Source organism: Hetaerina americana, unplaced genomic scaffold, assembly GCF_022747635.1.
Source record: "Hetaerina americana unplaced genomic scaffold, ioHetAmer1.1.p SCAF_9, whole genome shotgun sequence".
Classification (NCBI taxonomy): Eukaryota; Metazoa; Arthropoda; class Insecta; order Odonata; family Calopterygidae; genus Hetaerina; species Hetaerina americana.
This window is the reverse complement of record NW_027287538.1, coordinates 46,918,796-46,940,420: the sequence shown is the minus strand read 5'-3', so window position 1 is coordinate 46,940,420 and position 21,625 is coordinate 46,918,796. Positions and strand designations below refer to the sequence as shown.

At 36.8% G+C, this 21,625-nt stretch overlaps 1 protein-coding gene across 4 annotated transcripts; it reads right to left on the bottom strand.

The window, feature by feature from the left end:
- Positions 1–11,749: 11,749 nt before the first annotated feature.
- Positions 11,750–19,088, bottom strand: LOC139698819 (uncharacterized). 4 transcript variants are annotated; one of them, XM_071597745.1, is made up of 5 exons: positions 18,956–19,009; positions 18,355–18,479; positions 18,050–18,284; positions 17,641–17,896; positions 11,750–12,215 (listed from the first exon to the last, which is right to left on the bottom strand). In XM_071597745.1, exons 1-5 carry the CDS (start codon positions 19,002–19,004, stop codon positions 11,936–11,938), a joined length of 945 nt encoding a protein of 314 aa, XP_071453846.1. In that variant the 5' UTR covers positions 19,005–19,009; the 3' UTR covers positions 11,750–11,935. The 4 variants fall into 4 exon arrangements, with proteins under 4 accessions (XP_071453846.1, XP_071453848.1, XP_071453849.1 ...); XM_071597747.1 differs by lacking the exon at positions 18,956–19,009 and adding an exon at positions 18,682–18,940; XM_071597748.1 differs by lacking the exon at positions 18,956–19,009 and adding an exon at positions 18,588–18,627.
- Between the last annotated feature and the right edge of the window lie 2,537 nt (positions 19,089–21,625).

Genomic DNA, 21,625 nt, shown 5'->3' with positions numbered 1-21,625 from the left:
TTTGAGTTGATTACCAAATTATTATTAGGATGTTCTGAAAATTACCGCGTGTTATGAGAGGTTTACTCGGTTCAAAAAGGCAATCAGTAGAAGACGACGAGCGCTCCGGAAGACCATCAACGTCGACTGAAGACGCCCACATCAAGAAAGTGAACCATCTCGTTCGTGCAAATCGATGCTGGACTGTTTTTGATCTTGCAGAAGAGGGTTGCATCTCGATATGTTCGTGTCATGAAATCCTGACTAGAAAATTGAGGATGCATCGAGTAGCTGCCAAATTCGTGCATCAGCTGATGACAGTAGACCAAAAACAACATCGGGTTCAAGTCTATCAGGAACTGTTTGATCGAGCTGAAGGAGATGAAACCTTCTTGTCCAGGATCATAACTGGTGATGAGTCATGGATTTATGGAAATTACATCGAAACAAAAGTGTAATCTCCACAATGGATTCGTGAAACATGCCCCCGCCCCCCCAAAAAGCTCGAAAAGTTCGCTTGAATTTCAATGTGATGTTGACTGTTTTTTTTTCGACTCAAAGGGGGTTATGCATCACAAATACCTACCCAAAGGCCAGACAGCCAAAACGGAGTACTGCCTGAGGGTAATGAAAGAATCAGGGGAAAACGGCTTTAACTATTGCAGGAGCGGCGGGAGGTTTTTGAACCCAATGTGCCGGCAAATACGTCTCTCGAAACTCTGGTGAGGTTTTAGCCATAAACAAGACCAATATGCTTCCCCACCTACTCTCCCCACCAGACCTGGCCCCATGTAACTTTTTCCTGTTCGTTAAACTAAAAGCCTCGCTCAAAACACAAATATTTGCCACCATTCCAGAGATACAAAAAAATTCGATGGAGGAGCTAATGAGCATTCCGGAAGAAGCGTTCCAGGATTGCTTCAAAAAGTGGAAACTGAGTTGGGATAAGTGTAGACGTTGTGTAGGGGACCCTGACCAATAATTTGTTATCAAAGTATACGAGTATATCGTATTTTTATAATAAAATGAAGTTCGGGAACATTTTGAACAGACCGCATAAGAGTATGCTAAAGCCAGGTTTCCTTCATTTTCTGAAAATCAGTTTCTTTTCTTCGAAGTGAAAGGGGATAATTTGGCATTATTATGGTAGATGGCTTCACCACTATTGTGTTTTCCAAAATTCATTTGAATGATGGAAAGGAAGGTTAGCATTTATGTATTATAACCAATCTATTAATGACCTGTTTCATTAATGCAACCACTTTATTCATAATTTTCCAATGTATTTGTAAAAATATTAATATTTTCCTTCATCAATTACCACAAACAAAATTAGCACTTTGAGTTTGAATTTCGTGTGAGAAATTCATCAAAAATATGTTTGATAAATTAAATTTAGCATCCATCCATTGAAAAATAATTCAATTTTAATCAGTACTTTCATATTATAATTTTAAAATATAATCTCTGAATGAAATGCGATCTGTGAATCGTCTGCAATCTGCGGGAAAAATGAATCAGCCAACACAAATCTGCGACCATGGGTGCAGTTATGGTTATAATAAGGCCTCCTTTGCTATTCCTTTGTGAAAGAAAAAAGTATGGATAGATAACATGTGGACGATTTTGAACTAATTTTAGTCTCAAATTTATTGTTCATTATATTGTATTACATTCAAGGATGAAACCTCATCTTAAATAGTGAATGATGCAGTTTTTTAGAATACAATGTAGCCAATGTACAACAATACCTGGCTAATTCTAATAACTATGGAGGTAACACATTCATTAGTGCAGAAAAGAAAGAACATTTATAAATAAATGGAAATATTTTATATGGTGGTACTGACTTGAACCATGTTGGAAATATTTGGTGTTAATGGAAACGGAGATAGAGGATAAAAATAGAAGTTCTTATGGAAGTTAAGGAGTAAATCATAGATGCTGTGAAAGCATGAGAAACTATCCAAAAAGGTTGGGAACTCAATGCCAGAGACTAAAAATCGTCGACTAATAAGGATGGATATGATTACTGAATAAATATAATACACATTGATTGATACAACCAATGGATTTGCAAAGGGATAAAAGGTTACTCTTAGGTTTAATTTCCGACCAAAATTCACTTTTACTATATACAAGTTTAGTTTCATTACTTCCAGACTTCTCATACATTTTCCGCTCCATTTTCACTTTTAAGGTGTAGGCAATGAGCATAAATATTAGCTCAAAGATACCGACTTGAAATTCCGTGCGTGGAACATTTGAAACTTTCTGGCTCAACATGGCAGTGGCAGACTACACAATTTACAAAATATGAAAAACAATCTTTTGGACGAGTTTGCGATTACTACCTTGATCAAAAATTTCCCGGAATTTATTCAGAAAATTAAAAATACAAGTTTATTCATCTAAATCTATATTGTCCCCTTCAAAGTAATCCCCATCGACTGCAACACACTTATGCCAGCGCTTGATCCAATCCTCGAAACATTTTTTATATTCGGTTTTCGGTATGTCCATCAGTGCTTCCTGCGATTTTTCCATTACTTCCTCTCGGCTGCTAAAACGCGTTCCCCGTAATGGTTTTTTAACTCGATTGAACAGAAAGAAGTCACAGGGAGCCAAATCAGGTGAATTCGGTGGCTGTTGGATGGTATTTGTTGCATTTTTCGTCAAAAAATTACGAATAATGATAGCACTGTGCGACGGTGCGTTATCATGGTGCAAAATCCACGAGTTTTCTGCCCACATTTCTGGTCTCTTTCGGCGAATTGCTTCACGCAAACGTCTCATAACGCCCAAATAATACTCTTTGTTTACTGTCTGGCCTTCTGGCAAAAATTCATGATGCACTACACCGTTGTAATCATCCATGAAAACCGTCAGCATTGCCTTCTTTTTTGACTGAAAACGACGTGGTTTTTTTGGTCTCGGCTCATTTGGTGAACGCCATTCACTTGCCTGATGTCTGGATTGCGTGTCGTACTCATAAACCCACGTCTCGTCTCCAGTAATGATCCTTTTGATGAATGTGGGATCGGATTCAGCCTCGCAAATCATGTCTTTTGCGACGTCAACACGGTCTCTTTTTTGCATGAAATTGAGGTCTTTTGCTGCTACACGACGGAAACCCAAATCATTAACCACAATGTCTTGGGCGGATCCATAGGCAATGTTCAAGTCCTCCGCTATTTCTCTGATGGTTAATTTGCGGTTATTGACCAACATTTCTTTTACTTTATCAATTTTTTCACCGACTTTCGATGTCGATGGTCTGCCACTGCGTTCATCATCTTCGATTGACTCACGACCACTTCTGAACCGCTCGTGCCACTGGTAAACGACCGTTTTTTTTAGAGAATCGTTGCCGAAACACTTTTCCAACATTTCCAACGTCCGTGCGCCACTAAATCCGTTTTTTACGCAAAATTTAATACAAGTTCGTTGTTGCAAATTTAAATCCATTTCTGCAATTGTAAAAAATCGCCAACACACACAGAGATAGATGTACTCTTGGCTACGTAACTTTTGCAAATGTCAAGTTATGACACTAAGATTTAAAGGGAATATCAACAACAGATGTACCAATTGAACAAAAAAAACAGAACTCAAATCGGAACGATGGGAGCGCCACACGGTGGTTATTCCGGGAACTTTTTGATCAAGGTAGTATGCTTGCAATGAAAGTAAAATTTTTTGAATGTCCGTGAACGGTTGAACTATGTACGGCTGTATTATTCAATTTTTTTCCGAATTGAAACTCTTAAATAAAATTTGAACTTTTTAGATTTAAATATCAAGTTAAACGTTCATCTCATCATTTGCAGTCTTCTTTCCGATAGCCCGATGAATTTAAAATTCTGGAGCGCAGAAAGTGTACATGATAAAGGTCCCTGGATAGTGCAGGGAATTACGAATATTAGTGTCCGGTTCTCAACTAAATTAATTTTTCTGTTTCTTATTTACGAGATAATTTTGTTGTAGGTTATGTGATGAGAGCTGTTCATTACAGTGTGATAATGTTTTCATTCGCATAATTTATCAAGCACAAGTTTATATTACATTGTTAGCTATAATGACTGATGTATCTGTGGTACAAATTTCTCGAAGAGTCTGAAGTAGAGCGGTTTTAGGATGGAGATGAAGAAAAGTTCTGCAGAAGGGGGGGTAACGGTTAAGGGAGGGTAAAGAGGCAATGCTGAAGGGGATAGTAGAGCAGCAGGGAGGGAGGGAGGAGTGGAACGGCGGCAGAAGGGGAGCGGAAGCCTCCAGTGAGTTGGTGCAAAATGGAGAGGACTGTCGCAGTTTCCACAATTGGGCGACGAGGATGGTTTTTGCTTCAGATTGCAGGTCCCAGGAAAATGCAAGTCACTGTATCGGACCCCCCCTAAATTCAGTCACGCATCACGTAAGTGTGCCCGAAGCGTTGACAGATTCCATTTCAATCGACGTGATATATTTAAAAAATCGGAATATTTAAATGCACGGGGAAAGCGCAAATATTATAATTTCTAATGAATAAAACTCTACGTGGAGATTCTTTGGTGAAATATTTTGCAATAATTATTCAAATTGGAAGAAATTATCTTAATATGGTTTTCAATCCCATTGGAATGATTCCACTTTAATAATTGAACAATTCTTTCGGAGGATAGCCACTAGGACATCTGTTGTCCTATCTAGAAGTATCGAACCAGGAAGTTATCGATACTGAACTCGTACAAGGGGGTGTGGTGGAAATGCGTTGCATACGCAAGCGTCGGACGCCCAAGTCAATACTCCTCTTCTACTCAGGGTCATCTCTCCTCGAATAATCTCCGCTCCATCATTTTTGACTTATTTTACAGAGACAACCCAACGCCCCATTTTATTCCAAGAAACTGCGGGAGATGCCGCAACAGTAACTTTTAACGGAGTCATCCGCTAGAAAGTGCATTACAATGCAACAATTTGAGAGTGTAAAAGTCATTTGCCTTGACCGGGATTCAAACCCGGATCAGAGTTTAAGAGGACGCCTCGATAAATTAACTTGCTAAGGCACTCGGCCGGACATGGAGGGATCCGGGTTCGAATACCGGTCAAGACAATTGACTTTTACACTCAGTTTCATAGTTGTATCCTTAGATGTATACTTTACCAAACACGCGTGTGTTGCCGTTAGCATACATCCACGGCTGATTTTAGTGATGCCCGAATCTGACGTTGCTGCTCTGCGAATAAATTCTTGCCAACACTCCATCCATGCCTCTCTTATCCGTCACGGTTATCAAGCCCGGATAACCACGTCGGATCTTCTATAAAAAAATCCTTAAACCCTCATACATCCCTCAATTATCTCATAAGAAGGAATATGAGTTTATACATCTACAACACCCTGTTCCCTGACATGCAGTCCCTTAAAATTATTCTTAAGAGATCATTATCCCGTCCTCTCCAACATCTAAACCACCGACAACCTACTTTCCAAATGCCCCTCTGTAACATTAAAACGTCCAGCAAATCTTTCTAATAATCTCAAATCCACCAGGCCTCTTTTTTAAATCCACTCCAATTCCCGAAACCCCTCTGACTCCGGGCAATCGTGCTAGATGCAAAACCTGCTCCATCCTTGTCACAAATTTCCTTCCGCACAAGTACCAGCTAAAATATCTCCCATCCCTTCTGACTTCTTCCGGCATTTCTAAAAATGCCATATACTTCCTACAATGTATACTCTACCCGTTTTTTATCTTGTAATGCAGCATGTGCAATGCAATATAAAAATGCACCACGATCCTCAATATTAGTATCAATAATCAAAGAGCATGAATTCGATGGTTTGAGGCTCTGCTTTTTAAAACTCACGATCACTGAATAAATAAACTAAGTATTTTTTCACAAAAAAACTATTACACTACTACCGGTTTTGAAGCATAGGCGACATCATCAGTTATAAAATCTCATACATTGCCAGGAAATATACAGGGTTCGTCCGGAAAATAAGTGTACTGAGCTCAGGAAAAAAAATTTATTACACTTTTACATATCTTAAGGTAATATTCCTCAAAATAGGATCCTTGTGAGTCGATACACTTGTTCCAGCGGCGTTCCCATTCCTGGAACGCTCCCGCGAAGGCATCATCGGGAACCTCTCGAAGACTCGTCGTCGACGTCTTCTCTGCCCTCCACGAACATCTTGTGTCACCGAAAGATCATGTTTCTGGACATGGCTGACTCCCCGTAAGCCTGGTTAATCATTCCGACAGTTTCGGTAGACGATTTCCCAAGCTTTACCGCAAATTTGATGGAATAACGCTGCTCCAAAAACTTCGGCATCGCGTTCCGTGACGTGGGTCGAAGCGTGGAGGTTCGCGTTAACAGAGCTCCTCACTACACCACAGCTCAGAGCCGACTGCCTTTTTCAGCGTCGCTTGCCAACATACCCCCTCCAATCGCAGCCCGTCAGAGCGGTGCTGGGCGCGCCAGGGGCGGCGCGACCAGCCCAGGAGTCAGTACACTTATTTTCCGGACGAACCCTGTACACACTCCTTATAGGAAGGGAGATGGGTTATGGAAGGGAATTTGCGGCAGGAAGAGGCAAGTATCGGTTAGGAGGCGACTGCGTGGGGGAGGAGGGGGCATGGGTTGGTGCAATGAGGTGGCTGACATGGGAGCGAAAGAGGACAAATGAGTTTACCAATCCACTTTGTTGATGGACAATGAAACTTCCGTAAGACGTGTCTTACTAAGATGTTTTCATTAACCAAATTTCCAGCAAAACACTCTCTTTTTATTTATAACTGTTCCAGCGTGTCAATTTTTTGTCCCAATTCCTCGAGGTGAAGTCTGTCCGGAAAAAAGACACTCTTATGGTCCATCTCCCAAAGGTGCTTGGCAAGATTGGATTGGATGACATTCCTATTCTGGAGATTTCACTAGTGTTCCTCTACATGTAGCTTGAATACATCTACTCATTTGTCTTATACAGACTGTGCTGCAATCTTTACATTTAAGTTTGTCAAGCACACAGAGCAACTTGTAACCCATCCTACTCATGCAACTACCCATAGAGAAAATTTTGATAATTGCTACAAATTATACATTATTTCCTCCCTACCACCAAAAGCCACACCAAACCAATCTATCACCCAATCACAACCCATTCCCTGCTCATTCTTGAATATACATGTATTTAGGACCACATCGAGAATTTCAGGAATGAGAAATGCTTGTAGAAAGTGAAATAATACAAGAAAATAAAATATTTCATCTAAAAAATCCCACTACATAGAGAGTTATTCTCCTTTCCTAAGGTGATCATTTGTAAAATTTTAAATAGCAGTATGTTGTACTGACATTAATACCTGTTTGATTGTAAATCTGAAACTGTTATTGGTTGATTAAATCCTATGGGTTGAGATATTCTCACATTTGCCGGAAAATTCATTTCTAGGTGAACTTTCATGCTGGAAGTAAAAATTATTCAGTCTTCAATTCAGACTTTAACAATCCATTGTATTCAACATGCCAACCTCTGCCTCCACAGACCTTCTCTTTGTTCAACTGAAGACTGTTTTCCTGTTGTGTTTAATATTCGTTATCATGAATGGCGCAACACCTGTATGTCATGGTATAATCCACATGACAAATAAGCTTCTATTAAATCCTACACATGAATCCTTCTTCATGGAATGACAGGAGGCATAATTAACAAAGTCCATGCCAATTCTTTCAAAACAAATGAAAACTTTCAAGTAAATACACCAATAAGTTGGCTAACACAAGTTCACCCATGAAATATGGATAACACTGAGAAGAATAATGATTAGAAAATTTGGTAGAGGAATCACTCTCAAAGTAGCGCGTGTTATATAAATATGAATGCACCAAAATGTGTAGTTTAAAGTATTTAAGATCATACAGATTATATCATCTCCCTAATATGAAATGGAAAAACTGTAATTACATAGCATAAGCATGCTGATTGAAATTGTCAACCATTTGCTGGATAAAAATGGTGGTAACATAGATGTACAACTATAAGTAATATCTTACATTTATGACTGGACATGTAACTATAAAAAAAAGCTTTTCAGATACGGTCAACAACATTATAAAAGTAGGAAAAGTAGTGGAAGGCTACTTGAATAAACAGAAGTAAATTCCATTTGCATCACAATGCACCCAAGGTTATCTTCTTAGAATGCCCCAATTAGGGGATGAGTCACAGTAAAATTATTTCAATGAACTGTAATTAAACCAGTGGTGAGGTTCATGTCCCCTTCAACATACAAATGTTCATCATTCACCTCACCAAAATAACAATTAAGATAAATAACTGCAAAAAATGAAGGCATTTGATTATATTAGCATGCATTTAAAATAACGTATTTACATAAATACACAGTAATGTTATTTAAATACGAGAACAAACGCCAGAAAATTTCATTCAATGTCGTAAATGGCGACAGCCACCCCCCACATCATCTAATCACTCATCACGACGAAAAATTGGCATGTGTTTAGGAAATAGCGCCAAACATAGAAGTACACTTGCTTGATTATTTCGTCAACCATAGTTCACAATTGTAGAATTTTCGCCACGATACATTATTCCCCACAATTAATGTCCAATGTGGCTATAGCATGCATCAAAGCTCATCTTCAAACCTTTGATAGTAGCAGCAGTTACATGAATAGGCTTCCGTAATAAGGATTCAAGTCTTTCATGATTTACTCTGCATTGGTCTATATTGCTGGGATGACAGTTTTGCCAGCATTGCATTCTGCCTCTTCAGGTCAGAAGTGCTTGATGCTGGTTTTTTCCCATCTTATCCACATCTCTCCTCTGCTAAGGTGTTCTCTGATTGGCCAATAGTGTATGTGTCTGCTTGGTTGCCCTCTGGTAGAAAACACATTTTTAAATTCATAATAGAAAGTCATTACTTCAAATCAATCATTCAGGAAGGCACAAAAATTTACAAAAAAATTGAACTTCAATAGAGAAGACAGTTACACATTTAGCCAAACAGAGCACACCTTAACAGAGGAGAGAGGTATTAGATGGGCAAAAATCAGCATCGAGCACTTCTGACCTGAATATGCAGACTGCAATGCTGGGAAAACTGTTATCCTAGCAATATGGACCAATGCAGAGTAAATCCCAGAAGACTTAAATCTTTAATAACAGCACACCGCAGAAGCCTTCACTAGGAAGGCTTTCATATTAATAAAATACTGGTTGGCCCTATGCATGTGCACTGCCTACCTAGACCAGGAACTACAGGCATTGATTATTGCACCTTTCACAATCCTAGTATAAACTGTGATCTGATATTCCCAGGAAAACCATACGGAATCACAAGAACCAATCTTAAAATTATAATAACAGAATCTCACCCAATAAATTCATTTAGCTAAACTAAAATCTAGAAGAACAAATTTACAACTACATAAATGGGTAAACAGTAAATAAATGTGAAATTATAGAAAATACATACCTGTATATTCACGTCAAAGAAAGCAAGTATGTTGTCATCATTAATGTAATACGAGGGTCATCCCAAAAGTACCTGACCCAACAAAGAAAACACGAAAACTTTGGAAAAAAATGTATTTATAATCTTATTTCACCTCTATACACTTTTCCCAGCACTGTTCAATAAGTTTGATACCCTCTTTATAATAAGAAATGTCTTGCTTCTCAAAATAGTTATTAACTGCCAACATCACATCTTCACGGTTGGACAATATATATCCACCAAGCCATTTTTTTAAGTTGGTGAACAGAAAATAATCTGAGGTGGCTAAATCTGGCAAATAGGGTGCATGAGGTAGCAATTTAAAATTTAATTCATGAATTTTGGCCATGGCAATGGATTTGTGAGATGGTGCATTGTCTAGATGAAACAACACTTTCTTCTTAGCCAAATGCGGCTTCTTTTGCTTGATTTCTCTGCTCAAACATTGCAATAAGTTCGCATAATACTCGCTGTTGATAGTTTTCCTTTTTCAAAATAGTCAATGAAAATCATCCCACACACATCCCAAAAAACCGACACCATGACCTTGCTTGCAGATGAAATGGTCTTAGAATTCTTTGGAGGCAGTTCTCCCTCTTGAATCGATTGTTGTGATTCCTCTTTTGTCTGCAGTGTGAAGTAATGGACCCATGTTTCATCTATGGTTATGAAATGGCGAAAAAATTCTGCTTTGTTGCTGTGAAACTTTGCTAATCACACAATTGAAACATTTTGCAACACTGGTTTTGCTCAAGCATGAGCAAATGCAGCACCCATGTTGCACACAGCTTTCTCATGTCCAAATTTTCAGTTAATATGCAATGTACTGCACTATTTGAAATGCCTACTATGTCTGCTAGCTCGCACACTTTCAGTCGACGGTAATGCAATATCACTTCGTGGATTTTCTTCACTGTTTCTGGAGTCATCAACTCATTTGGTTGACAAATGCGATGCTCATCTTGACAGCTCGTACGGCCTCGTTCAAACTCTGCTGCCGAATATTTTACTGTTGTAAACGAAGGAACAAACTCACCCAGAGTAGAATCCAGTTCAGCTTTTGTATTGGTTTGGCTGAGGCCTTTAAAATAAAAGTATTGTATCACATAACGATGACCAATTTCCTCCATTTTCACAAATTCACTGAAAACATTCACTATTGATAGCCGCCAAACAAATACTAAACAACCAGGCGTCTTCAAACTTGAAACATATGCTTTATAGATTGCGTACTTCTAATACAGTGATATTTTTCAAACAACTACCACCATCTCTAGGTCAGGCCGGGTACTTCTGGTCCTTCCCATGTATTTGAGCATTCAAAAATGCATTTTTAAAGCTTTCTAGCTGACCCTGTATTCTGAAATGATAAATTCAATAACAGGGTCTGTACATAAGGTATCCAGCTATGCAATATTTTGAGAAAAATAGCCCATCAAGAACAATGAGGCCTCCTGTCCTCTCTACTTTTTTCTATTACCTCTCCCATTCCTTGTTTAACTGTCACCTGCATCATCATTATTCATTAAATCCTCTCCTCATAAGTTTATTTCTTTTAGGGCTTATCAAGGGTCTACTAACAATATGTCCAGAAAATTGGTGACAAGACAATGGATTTGTGCACCATTTAGGGTTAAATCAATCAGGATAAGACAAGAAACATGCTTATGATATTTATTATAAACACCTTTTCAGAATAAAATGTTTTATCCTACATAAGTTATAACTTAAGTTTTCCAATGTCCACTTGTGAATCACTGATGCAATTTCTCTGGAATTCCACGTCCCAAAAGACCCATGTTTATTTCCAAGGCTAAGACCCTGCTTTGAAAGTGATGACAACAAGACCCTTCCTATTGTTTTACGGACCATGGTATCAGCCTCTCCATCACTTCCTATGAGCCAAAGGGATGCTCCTAAAGAGATTTCCCTGGAATATTAAAATGTACCCACATTATCAAGGGATAGTCTCAATCACCACATGTATCCAAAAAACATTATGAGTGGCAATGCTGAGTTTGATCTGCCATGCTCAGAATTGAGCCCCTACCTCATAGCAATGGAGCCACCCAATTGCCCCATCTGAAATTAAATTCTTAAGTACTGCCAACTGTTTGAAAAACATATCCTTCTGATTTCACTTCATTTCCTTTTACTTAACTACTCACGCTTAACACATTTCATTCTGACGAACCTTTCAGACATCAGTGAGTATGGTAAATACTGATATCACAATATTTCCATTATAGAATTTTAAAATATTTACTCATCACTCCAGAATGAATTACCAGAAAATTTTAATTTTGTTTATTAACAATGATCAACTGACCCTCATACAGAAAATCTCAGAAAACAACAATTTTAATAATTTATTTTGCACCAAGCCAGGCAAGGTCAGGAACGATTCAACATTTCCCACATTATAAAAGTTTGTGCATAAGTTGAATTTCAATTCAATGTCCTGTGCCCATTTCAGTTCCTTCAAATCCTTGAATATAATCTTCCTTCAATTTTTCCTTATCTTTCCTTCGTTGTAGGACATCCATGTACTCCTTTAATAAACCATCAAATCCTTCACTTCTCAAGTTTTCATACTGCGATACCTCCTCCCTCAGTCTTTTCAGGTTAAGCATTTTGGCTTCCATCTCTTCTCTTTGCTTACTGTGGATTATTTCCATGGCTGCAGCACCATCATCAGATAGCAATTCATTCTTCAACTCTCCCAATATTTCCCTTATAAGAAAAATAATTTCATGTGAAACCATGCCACCATTTAATCACAATATTTATTCTCTAAAAGTGACAAAAAATGAAAAAAATTCATTGACAGAAACTAATTAACAGATGTCTTATTTATGTGGGTAATAATGGGAATGCAAAATATAATTCACTTTACCACGACCAAGTTGACTCTGATGCTCAACAATGATTAGGAGGAATGAAATTTTAATAACTTCAAAACACAGAAAGAAGACTATTTCTCCTGTACTACAACACATGGCCAAAGACATTCCACAGCTATCTGATATGGTGAATTAGAAACCGATTGGTCAAATAATTGTTTTTCCAAAATTGATACATATACCATTGAAGTAGCCACAAACACTAGATACCACATAAACTATCTGAAGGGGCAATCACTACTAATTTTAATAGTTGTCATATTTAAGAAAAGAAGAGACAGTGCAGTGGGTAGAGCCTCGAGTCTGGGTTCAATTCTAGGTGAAGCCTCAGGGCATCCTCAGCTTCACCCAAGCTTTGACTTTTTAGGTGCCAGAACTTCCTGGGAGACCATAGGCAGCACAGGGTAATGATCTGGCCCACTCTAATCTGATGTGTGAATCTCACACCTTTGGATTGATAACTGTGCTGAGTTATATTTGAAAAACAGCAAATCCTGTAACTCTTGTGTAAATGGGATGTGTTAATATACATATAATTGAATCTCTTACAGGCAAAGAAGGGTATTATTCTGGTACACAATATGTAATACGGTAATAAGAATTCAGGTAATGAACTAGCACACAATAATATACCAGGCCAGTCCAGAAAGTAACTTATGCTTTGGCCTAGTATGGTGGTGGGTAGGACTAGAGCCACCATCTTGGTGTTTTAAAGTCCCTACACTTTGCATGCATCCTGCTTTGGTAATTTTCAGACTGTGGTTCTTCTACTTAGCTCACTACGAACTGTTAAAATGTGTGCAGCAATAGAATATTCTGCAAGTTGTGAAGTGTCATCAGTGATTAGGCTTTTACAGGCAAAAAACCACAAACCAATTGAAATTCATCAGCAACTTAGTGAAGTTTTTAGGACACAAAATAATGAGAGATGGCGGAGTAAGACAGTGGTGCATTCAATTTAAAAATGGCCACACCAATGTTCACAATGGGGACCACAGTAATCAGCTCTAGCCTTGCAACAAATGCACTGACAGATGGCCAGTTCTTGGACATTAAGGACATTACATTCACTCTTAACTAATAACACCATTGATGCACAACATTGTCAATCATCACTTAGTCAGTGCAGAGCATAAATTTCCCAATGAATATCAGCAGCTTTGAATTTTATCACCAGTAAAAACCTTATCACAAAACAGATTTTATATGTGGTGGGATTCCCAATTGTATGGTCCATTTCGACTCGCTACTGTAAACAAACAAAAAGTGGCGTGGCCTTTTAAACGCAGAAGCTCAAGGTGTAGTATCCCGGTGCGGGAGACAATACAGCAAACATTTGGCTCCCCGAACTTCTTTGCTCGCTACACGCAAACGGAGTTTACTATCTGGGTAGCCCTATATTAGACCGCTAGCTATACTATCAAAATATAAATATCTCAACTAAAATTATATTTCAGAGCTTTGATCCATGTGATATATATCCAGGAAGGAAATTACAGGTATCATCTTTCTGCCTTGAATTAATTTGTAGCATATATTTCCCACTCTCACAAGTACAAGCCACAAACACCAACCTAACAAAAGGATAGTTCTTCATTACTGAGAATGGATAACTCTCCCTAATATTTTTGTATATCTGAACACAATATGCACCATAATAATTGAAATAGAGCATGGTGTTCACATATCTAGTCCTATATCTTCTAATTTTTAATTTTGAAACAAAATAGAATCACGACAATGCCCTCCCATGGTTTTCAAAGCAGAAAAATTATCTATCCCACGAAATTGGGATAGTATCATGTCAATGAGTGGTCTAGAAATTGAGATATTGCACCCAACTTTGTATGTCTCATACATGGCAAACTCACAAATGGTTCCATGGCAATCAGGAGTCAACTATTTCTGCTTCTATCTAAGATCGGGCTGATTCTGATGTAGAGGAAAATTCTTCTAAGTTCAATCAGCATTTATGTCATGAGTGCATAGCATAAGACAGTGCTCTCAAGAGAGAAAAAATTACTATGCTCAAAGAAGGTGCATTGAAGAATGAGGAAACATTAAGTGAAAATAACTATGTGGATTGAAATCCCTATTGATCAGGAACCACAAGAAAGCAATAAAGAGAAGACAATTTGTATCAGCCTATACCTATACTAAGTGACAGACAACGTGAGAATGGGGGCAGATGATGGAGGGTGGAAATAAAAAACAAGGTAGCGAAATCCAACAACAAAATTCCCTGGATCTTTCCACACCTGTTCCAAAAAATCAAATTTGAAAAACTGTCACAAATATTTTTGTTTTTACTGTTTCACCTAGGAATAAACATAAAATCCAAAGTAGCAAAAACTAGGATTTACTAAGGCAGAGGAATTAGAGGCTTTTGTAATTTTAGCTAACAAACCTCACTCAAACATTATTAAGTTTTTGCTGAAAACACAAATGAACCTAGAACAGGAACCTCTCGAAAATATCAAACGGTTTCCTAGGATAATCTTAATTTGCCCACTGCTTAAACAAACATGAAAATGTTACAATAATAGATTGTGCACTTGGAATTGAAGAGGTTAGGTAATATATAGCATATGTATATATTTTTTTATATATTGCATTTATATATATCTTTTATATATTGCATAAATATATATAGAAACACACATAAATAATATGTCCATTTTTTAGAGTGTAAACGCTAATTTCTCCCACAGCATCCTCACCTCAACTCACCCGCCATGCATACAGGATATACATTACATCTGCCCTCACATTGGACACCAGATTTAACATGGACCCAAAATACTTGGCAGGAGGGGTGAGGTCCAGATGCCAGCGGAGAAACTTCGGGTAACTAGGCAGATAGAGAAGTGGAGAGGAAATACCCTACATATACACTACACTGAACGTCTTTTAGTCCTGCTTTCAGGAAATACTGACCATAAAAAATATACAAGGCTATGTCTATGGAAGACAGATAAGTGATTGGTATTTCCAAAAACTAGAAGTTTATTATAAACAAATGTCTTTTCCATGTTATTTCTGTAGTTAATTACAGGCCAAGCAAGTTTTCTTCACAACATTTGGAAATTCTGAGTTCTTGTTTAAAATTCTGAGTTAATGTTAAAAATTCTGATAAACTCTCTATTTTGATGTATTATTATGATATGCTTGCTGATAAATATTCTGATATTGCAAACCTTTCCACTACATTTTTTATCTCAAGTATACATAATATTCAGTCATACTGTAAATTTCAACTTAATGGATACGAAATATCAAACTACTATACATCTCTCAACTAGTCCAAAATCATTTAAAAAATTGACCACCCTTGACATTAATTACTAAAGGGTCTGGTTCTAATACTTTTTCGAATGAAAAATTGTTGGGATGCTCTTATTTACCTAATATACATTCTTTAATGAATCTATTCATTTATTCAAGTTAGGCCACATAGTTCCAATTCATGAAAGTGGTGTAACTATTACCCCATTATTCTTCAATCTGTATCAGTGAAAGTTATTGAGTCTTGGCATTGATAAAATAAGGTCTATTATAATGAGTGGTTATTGACATGGGACATGAATTTTTCTCAGTTGATCAAAAACTAATAATTTCCTGAAATTACAAAAATAAATTGTAAAAACTCTTGAAAATTCATTCCAAGTTAACTCATTTCATACGAATTTCCAAGAAGCTTTTGTCAAGTAAAAAAAATGTTGAAAACTTAAATCTTATGGTATTCATGGATTCCTTTTGGATTAGTTTTAAGCTAACTTCTTGGCACAAAGTTAGTAAATCAATGGTGTACCCTCAATTTCATTTAATGCTCCATCAGGTGTACCGCAAGGATCCTATTTGTGTTCCTTATTCTTTGAATCATTTATAAATTATCTCGATTTCCATTTAAAATCTATAAACCATTTATGAAATACAAAGAACGAAAATAATTTCTGGGATCATATGCACTCCTGAAGAGTACATATAACTAAAACTTTTTTTAAACACACTTGGTATAAGGTGTGATGATAACCTTAACGTTTTAACATGAAAAAATGTTTTATGTCTTTCCATGAGAATAAATCACCTATAATTGACAATTATTCCATTTGTATAAAGAACTTGCCATAGTTAATAATATCTTAAATTTAAGAATTTTATTTGACAATAAATTTAAATATCTAACTCATATCCAAATTATAACATTGAGAGCTTACAGAACTATAGGCTTTGTGTACTGAGTTACCAAACGTTTCTATTACATACATCACACTAAAATACTTTATTTCTCACTTAAATCATAAGATTCATGAATTGATAATAGAAAAACTGCAACATAAATTTTTGAGCATGGTTTTCAGGAATTTAACATCATCCCTGGGATACTGTATGAATTTCATTTTAATCTCCAAATTATGTGTCTATGCTTTCTGTCAGCGGAAACATGCTGGACTGATTTTCCTTTCTCATTTGTTAAAAATTTGATTAAGTACAATTATTCACCATGATTAGTACGTTAACATGAACCTACCACATAAACAGGACATGATGTTGCTCTGCATCACATATCTTATGAGGAATGACACAATCTTCCAATGCTCCCAATACAATTATTATTAAAACTTTTTATTTGCCCAGAGTCACAATACAAAAAATACCAGATGGGTGGTGTATGTACATGATACTTGGCACATCAAAAAGGAGAAAATACACAATGAGATGGTAATACAGTATGTGAAGTTATTGATCTTTTTGTGAAATAAGAAGCAAAATTAAAAAGTTATTATTATAAAAAATATATTTATGAACTTTTTTTAAGTCATTTATTAGATTTTTTAAATCTGGTTTTCATACATTCATTAAATTTTGATTTTTTGGCTTTATCTACCATGCTGTGTTACATGTGTATACTTAAGGGTATTCCTCATCAATAGAGGATTAAAAATTATTACAACGATTTACTATTGAAATAAAGGAAACCCGAGATTAATTCTATGAAACATGATCATAATCATGAAGCCATACAAACATGTGAACTACAGTATTCGCAATTCAACAATCTTCCTAAAGAAATCTAGGAGCTAAAAGTAAATCCAAAGAGGAAATGCTCCTCGACATTTATTAACCCTTCGGTCTCAAATTTATTTCGAATACCTCGGCAGACTAGTGTTAAGTCATGAACACGAATATATTTCACTAAGTTTTACTATTTTTAAATATTTATGTTTCATAATAAAGTAACATATGGCACGTACTTGCTTTTGGATTCCGTAGCTTTGGCATCCAATTCGTTTACTTTCTTCACAGATGAATAAAATGGCTCACCAGCATTTAATTTCATGACTGCGAGACTATTGAGCATCGTCTCGCATTTTTCCAGTTCTTGATAACATTTCCTAACATCAGAAGCTATGTCCTTATGCTGTTCCCACACAGCACCAGGGGTGACTTCAGCCTTCAGGCATTCTAACAGTTTAATTAAATTTTCCTCCGAGGCTCCTTTTGTGCCATCTGAAATACATCTTTTATTAACAGTATTGCCGAATGCCTATTCCAGTTTAGATGGAAATTTGAGGACTTCATTGAATAATGCAAGCAGCACCGCCGCTTACAGGGTTTAAGTTAACTGTAGACTAAGAAGGTGTAAAATTGGGCAATACTCACTCGGCAGGAATCTGTTATACATTTCATAAACTAATCGGTTCTTCTGCATAACGTTGTCCCTCAAAGTGACTAAAACAACTTGCTTTTCATCTTCTGTCAATTCCACCAGGCGCTCATATTTTTCATTCGTCAGGATGCCGATTAGTTTTCCAACATTGACTGGAAGATCACGCTCCGTTTCTTGAACATCCAGATAATTAGTTAGATTTCCAAAAAGCAGCACCTTTTTTATTTTCTGAAACAATAACATGAACATGCTAATGAATTTGTCACTGCCAGATGACATCGCTAAAAACCAAATTTACCGAAGCGATAGCATCAGGAAGTTGCCCGCTGCTAATTATCTCTTCAAGGGACGACAGCAAAATTTTTGTTTGCATGTACTGCATTCTATCTGTACGCAGTTCATCACCCAGCCCCCGAATTTGTTCTGTTGAGGAAAAAAGTGCTCCATAACGGTAACAACTCTACGAAAAAATTACAGTTCAAAGGCTCAAAAAATATTGAACAACAGTGCAAGGTGAGAAGTAAAAGTCACGTTGGTTTGAATTGATGTGTGCCATCTTCATGTCCCTGGTGAAAGTGGAATGTAATGACTTAAATTGATAATGCACCCGACGCAGAAAAGTTACCGAAAGGCATATCTCGGCTCGTATATTCTAAAGACATCTGCCTTCACTCAATTGGCAGAAAATGTAAATCTGCAGCAAATTCTAAGATATATGATCTCAATATATGTTTAACAACTTCACTATCGTTCCCGCCGAATTTCCCAGCTGTGAATACAATAATCGAATCAAGAGAATAATCGATTGAATTCGACTGTGAACGCTTTGCGAGTTCAAGGACTTAATATACTGAAAGTAAATAGCAAAATAATAGGGAAAATGGCAACGCTAGATAGACCTGGGAGATGTGCCATGATCATATAATTGAAATCTTGCGAGCGAAACATTTCAGTGCGATGCGTCACATACCGTATCTTTCCTACGGTAACAGTAGCTGCATATAGAGGCTACCATATTAATGACAAGTTGACTTGTCCTGCGCAGGTGCGCTGCACTCAGCTGTCAACCTTGGGCAAGAATCTAAGGAATAATGAAAAGCGCGCATGTTTCAATCCTTAACAGCACGAACTGCATAAATAGCGTGAAAATATCCAAATAGTATGAATCGCATGAACTTACGTAAACAGTGAAACCATTTAAAATTAAGAGATACATTTCTCAGAATGGCCTCAGAGTTAGATTAACAAAACTCACAATAAATTTCGTTTTTTTCTTGAACCCAGAAAAGATTTACCCACAAAAGAAATTGATGATCGGTCGAATATTTTATATTGTCATGTATGTATTGACTTTAGCGTACAAAAATGTCAGAATTAATGTTTTATACAGGCATATAAAAATCATTTAATGTACGGTAATTTAACACCCAAAACAACAGTAACTTTTTGGCATGTCCATAAACAAAGCCTCTAAATGTCTCTCGAGCAATTCGCCTGTTCTTCCATTTCCTCCAACTTCTTTCGCTTTTGTCCAATATTATTTAGGAATTCCTCTCATTCAGAATGCAGCCTTTGAGTGGTGACAATTAATGATTGTGTACAGAGATATCCCTATTTGATCACATCTCGCAGTTTCTATACTTGCATTGCACATTCTCTTCTTGCGCAAAATCTGCGTGGTTAAGTATAAAGAATTATTTAAAAAAGAAAATGTGAAATGAAAACATTATTCAAAAATAAGTGTATGATTCTAAGTACACAGTTGTGAATAGCACCAACTAAAATGACCAAAATTACTAAGCGGATGTTTCCCAAGGTGAAACAATATCCGGGAGAGTGGCAACTGACATTGCAGTGATTCCCGGCATTACAATTAAATGTAAGAAAAAAACTTCAGCCACATGGGTACCTTAAGGAAAATAAGTACACTTTGCATATGATACGAAAGGTAAATGAATTGTAACTTAAGGCAAAAACAAATTCTGGATAGAGCAAGGCCTTCAAGCTGACCATTCAGTGGAGGAAATATGTGAGTGTTGTTTCAACCTTGTCAAGATCATTCCATATTTTTAAAATTTGTACCAAGCCAAATGGAAGAAATTATGCACTTTTTATTTTGATGGGGTCATGTGTGTAAATTGACAATAGACATACATTCTGAAGGTTTGGACTCAATATGGTAGTTCTTTCACTTCAGAAGTTGCTGACTATCTTCTGCAAAGAAAAGAATTGTTATTGCCAAAATACGGGCACCTAAAGGCAAGGTAACTTTTTGAAGATTGTTTCTTCAAATGTTCTTTTTGCTCAATCAGCCAAAATACCACTGCAATTTTAGCTTGATGTTTGCCTTCAGGGTGGCCATCCTTCCCCTATATTAGTATGAAGATAAGGAGATGAATTGTGTTAAGCTATGAAGCTTTCACAAGTGAGGGAATTGATGATGGGAAGTAAGGAGGTTAAGATATGGCTCATCAAAACTTTAATATGTAGCATGGTTTTGTACAGAGCAGAAACATGGTCATTGAAGCAAGATGATAGGCATATTGGATGCTTTTAGGAAGTAAAAGCATGTGCGTAAGGATGGAAAAGGTGAAATGGTCAAAGGAAATCAAACAATGCAGTACCAAGTATGATAGGGGAGTGGAGAGGTTTGTAGGGAGAAATGCAAAGGGGGCAGGCAAGATGGATTTAAGCATTTTGACCGTGAATGTGATGCTGAAGACTGCAATAGACGGGATAGCGTTAGGGAAACAAGGAAGGAAAAGGATAGGCATACGGGACAGAATGGAAGGAGTAAGCAGAATTGAAGAGGGATTTACAGTAATGCCAGATTCAGGGTTTTTTGTAACAAGGCATAAGTTAACTGCTGTTTTACTATTGTAAAGGCTGCCCATCCAAAATCTATCTTAACCAGTAGATTGTCAATTAAAAAAATTATTTGGATTCTTTTTGGACATCTATCATGAATTTGTATCCTTAATCCTTTCTCTATTTGTAAATACCACATTCTATCTTCAGAGCTACTTTAAGCTGTGATTATCCTCTTACATACAGAAGTCTCTTTCTCTGCACTCTGAATCTATCACTGCTTCATTCAGGCACCATCTTTGACTCTCCGAACCATACCTTTTTAACATACAATCTCAGCATATTCAACTATCTTTCCCCTCCGTCATTTCCTCTTATCACTCACTCTTTAGTTTTTGGCGCATGCATATCTAGTTTTTCTGTACATTCATTCAAATTTGATATTTATCCTAGATCTTGCCTTCATCTCATTGTAAAATTAAAGAAAAATGTCACCACTGAATAAATAGAACTAAAAATTAAATGGTGGATTCATTACCAGGCATCCCTTGACACTTAATTTGCATGATTCATCTCATTTTTAACTTGATGTTTTGAGTAACCTATTGAGGTTTTAAATTCACAAACTTTCCACTCCACCTCCAACAACTGAGGCTGTGTTAGCAATCAGATTCATGCGTAATGTTATGTACATTTGAAACCTTAAAAATAAATAAGCCACTGTACTAACAATTTACTGCAAATTTACAATTTTTATAGAA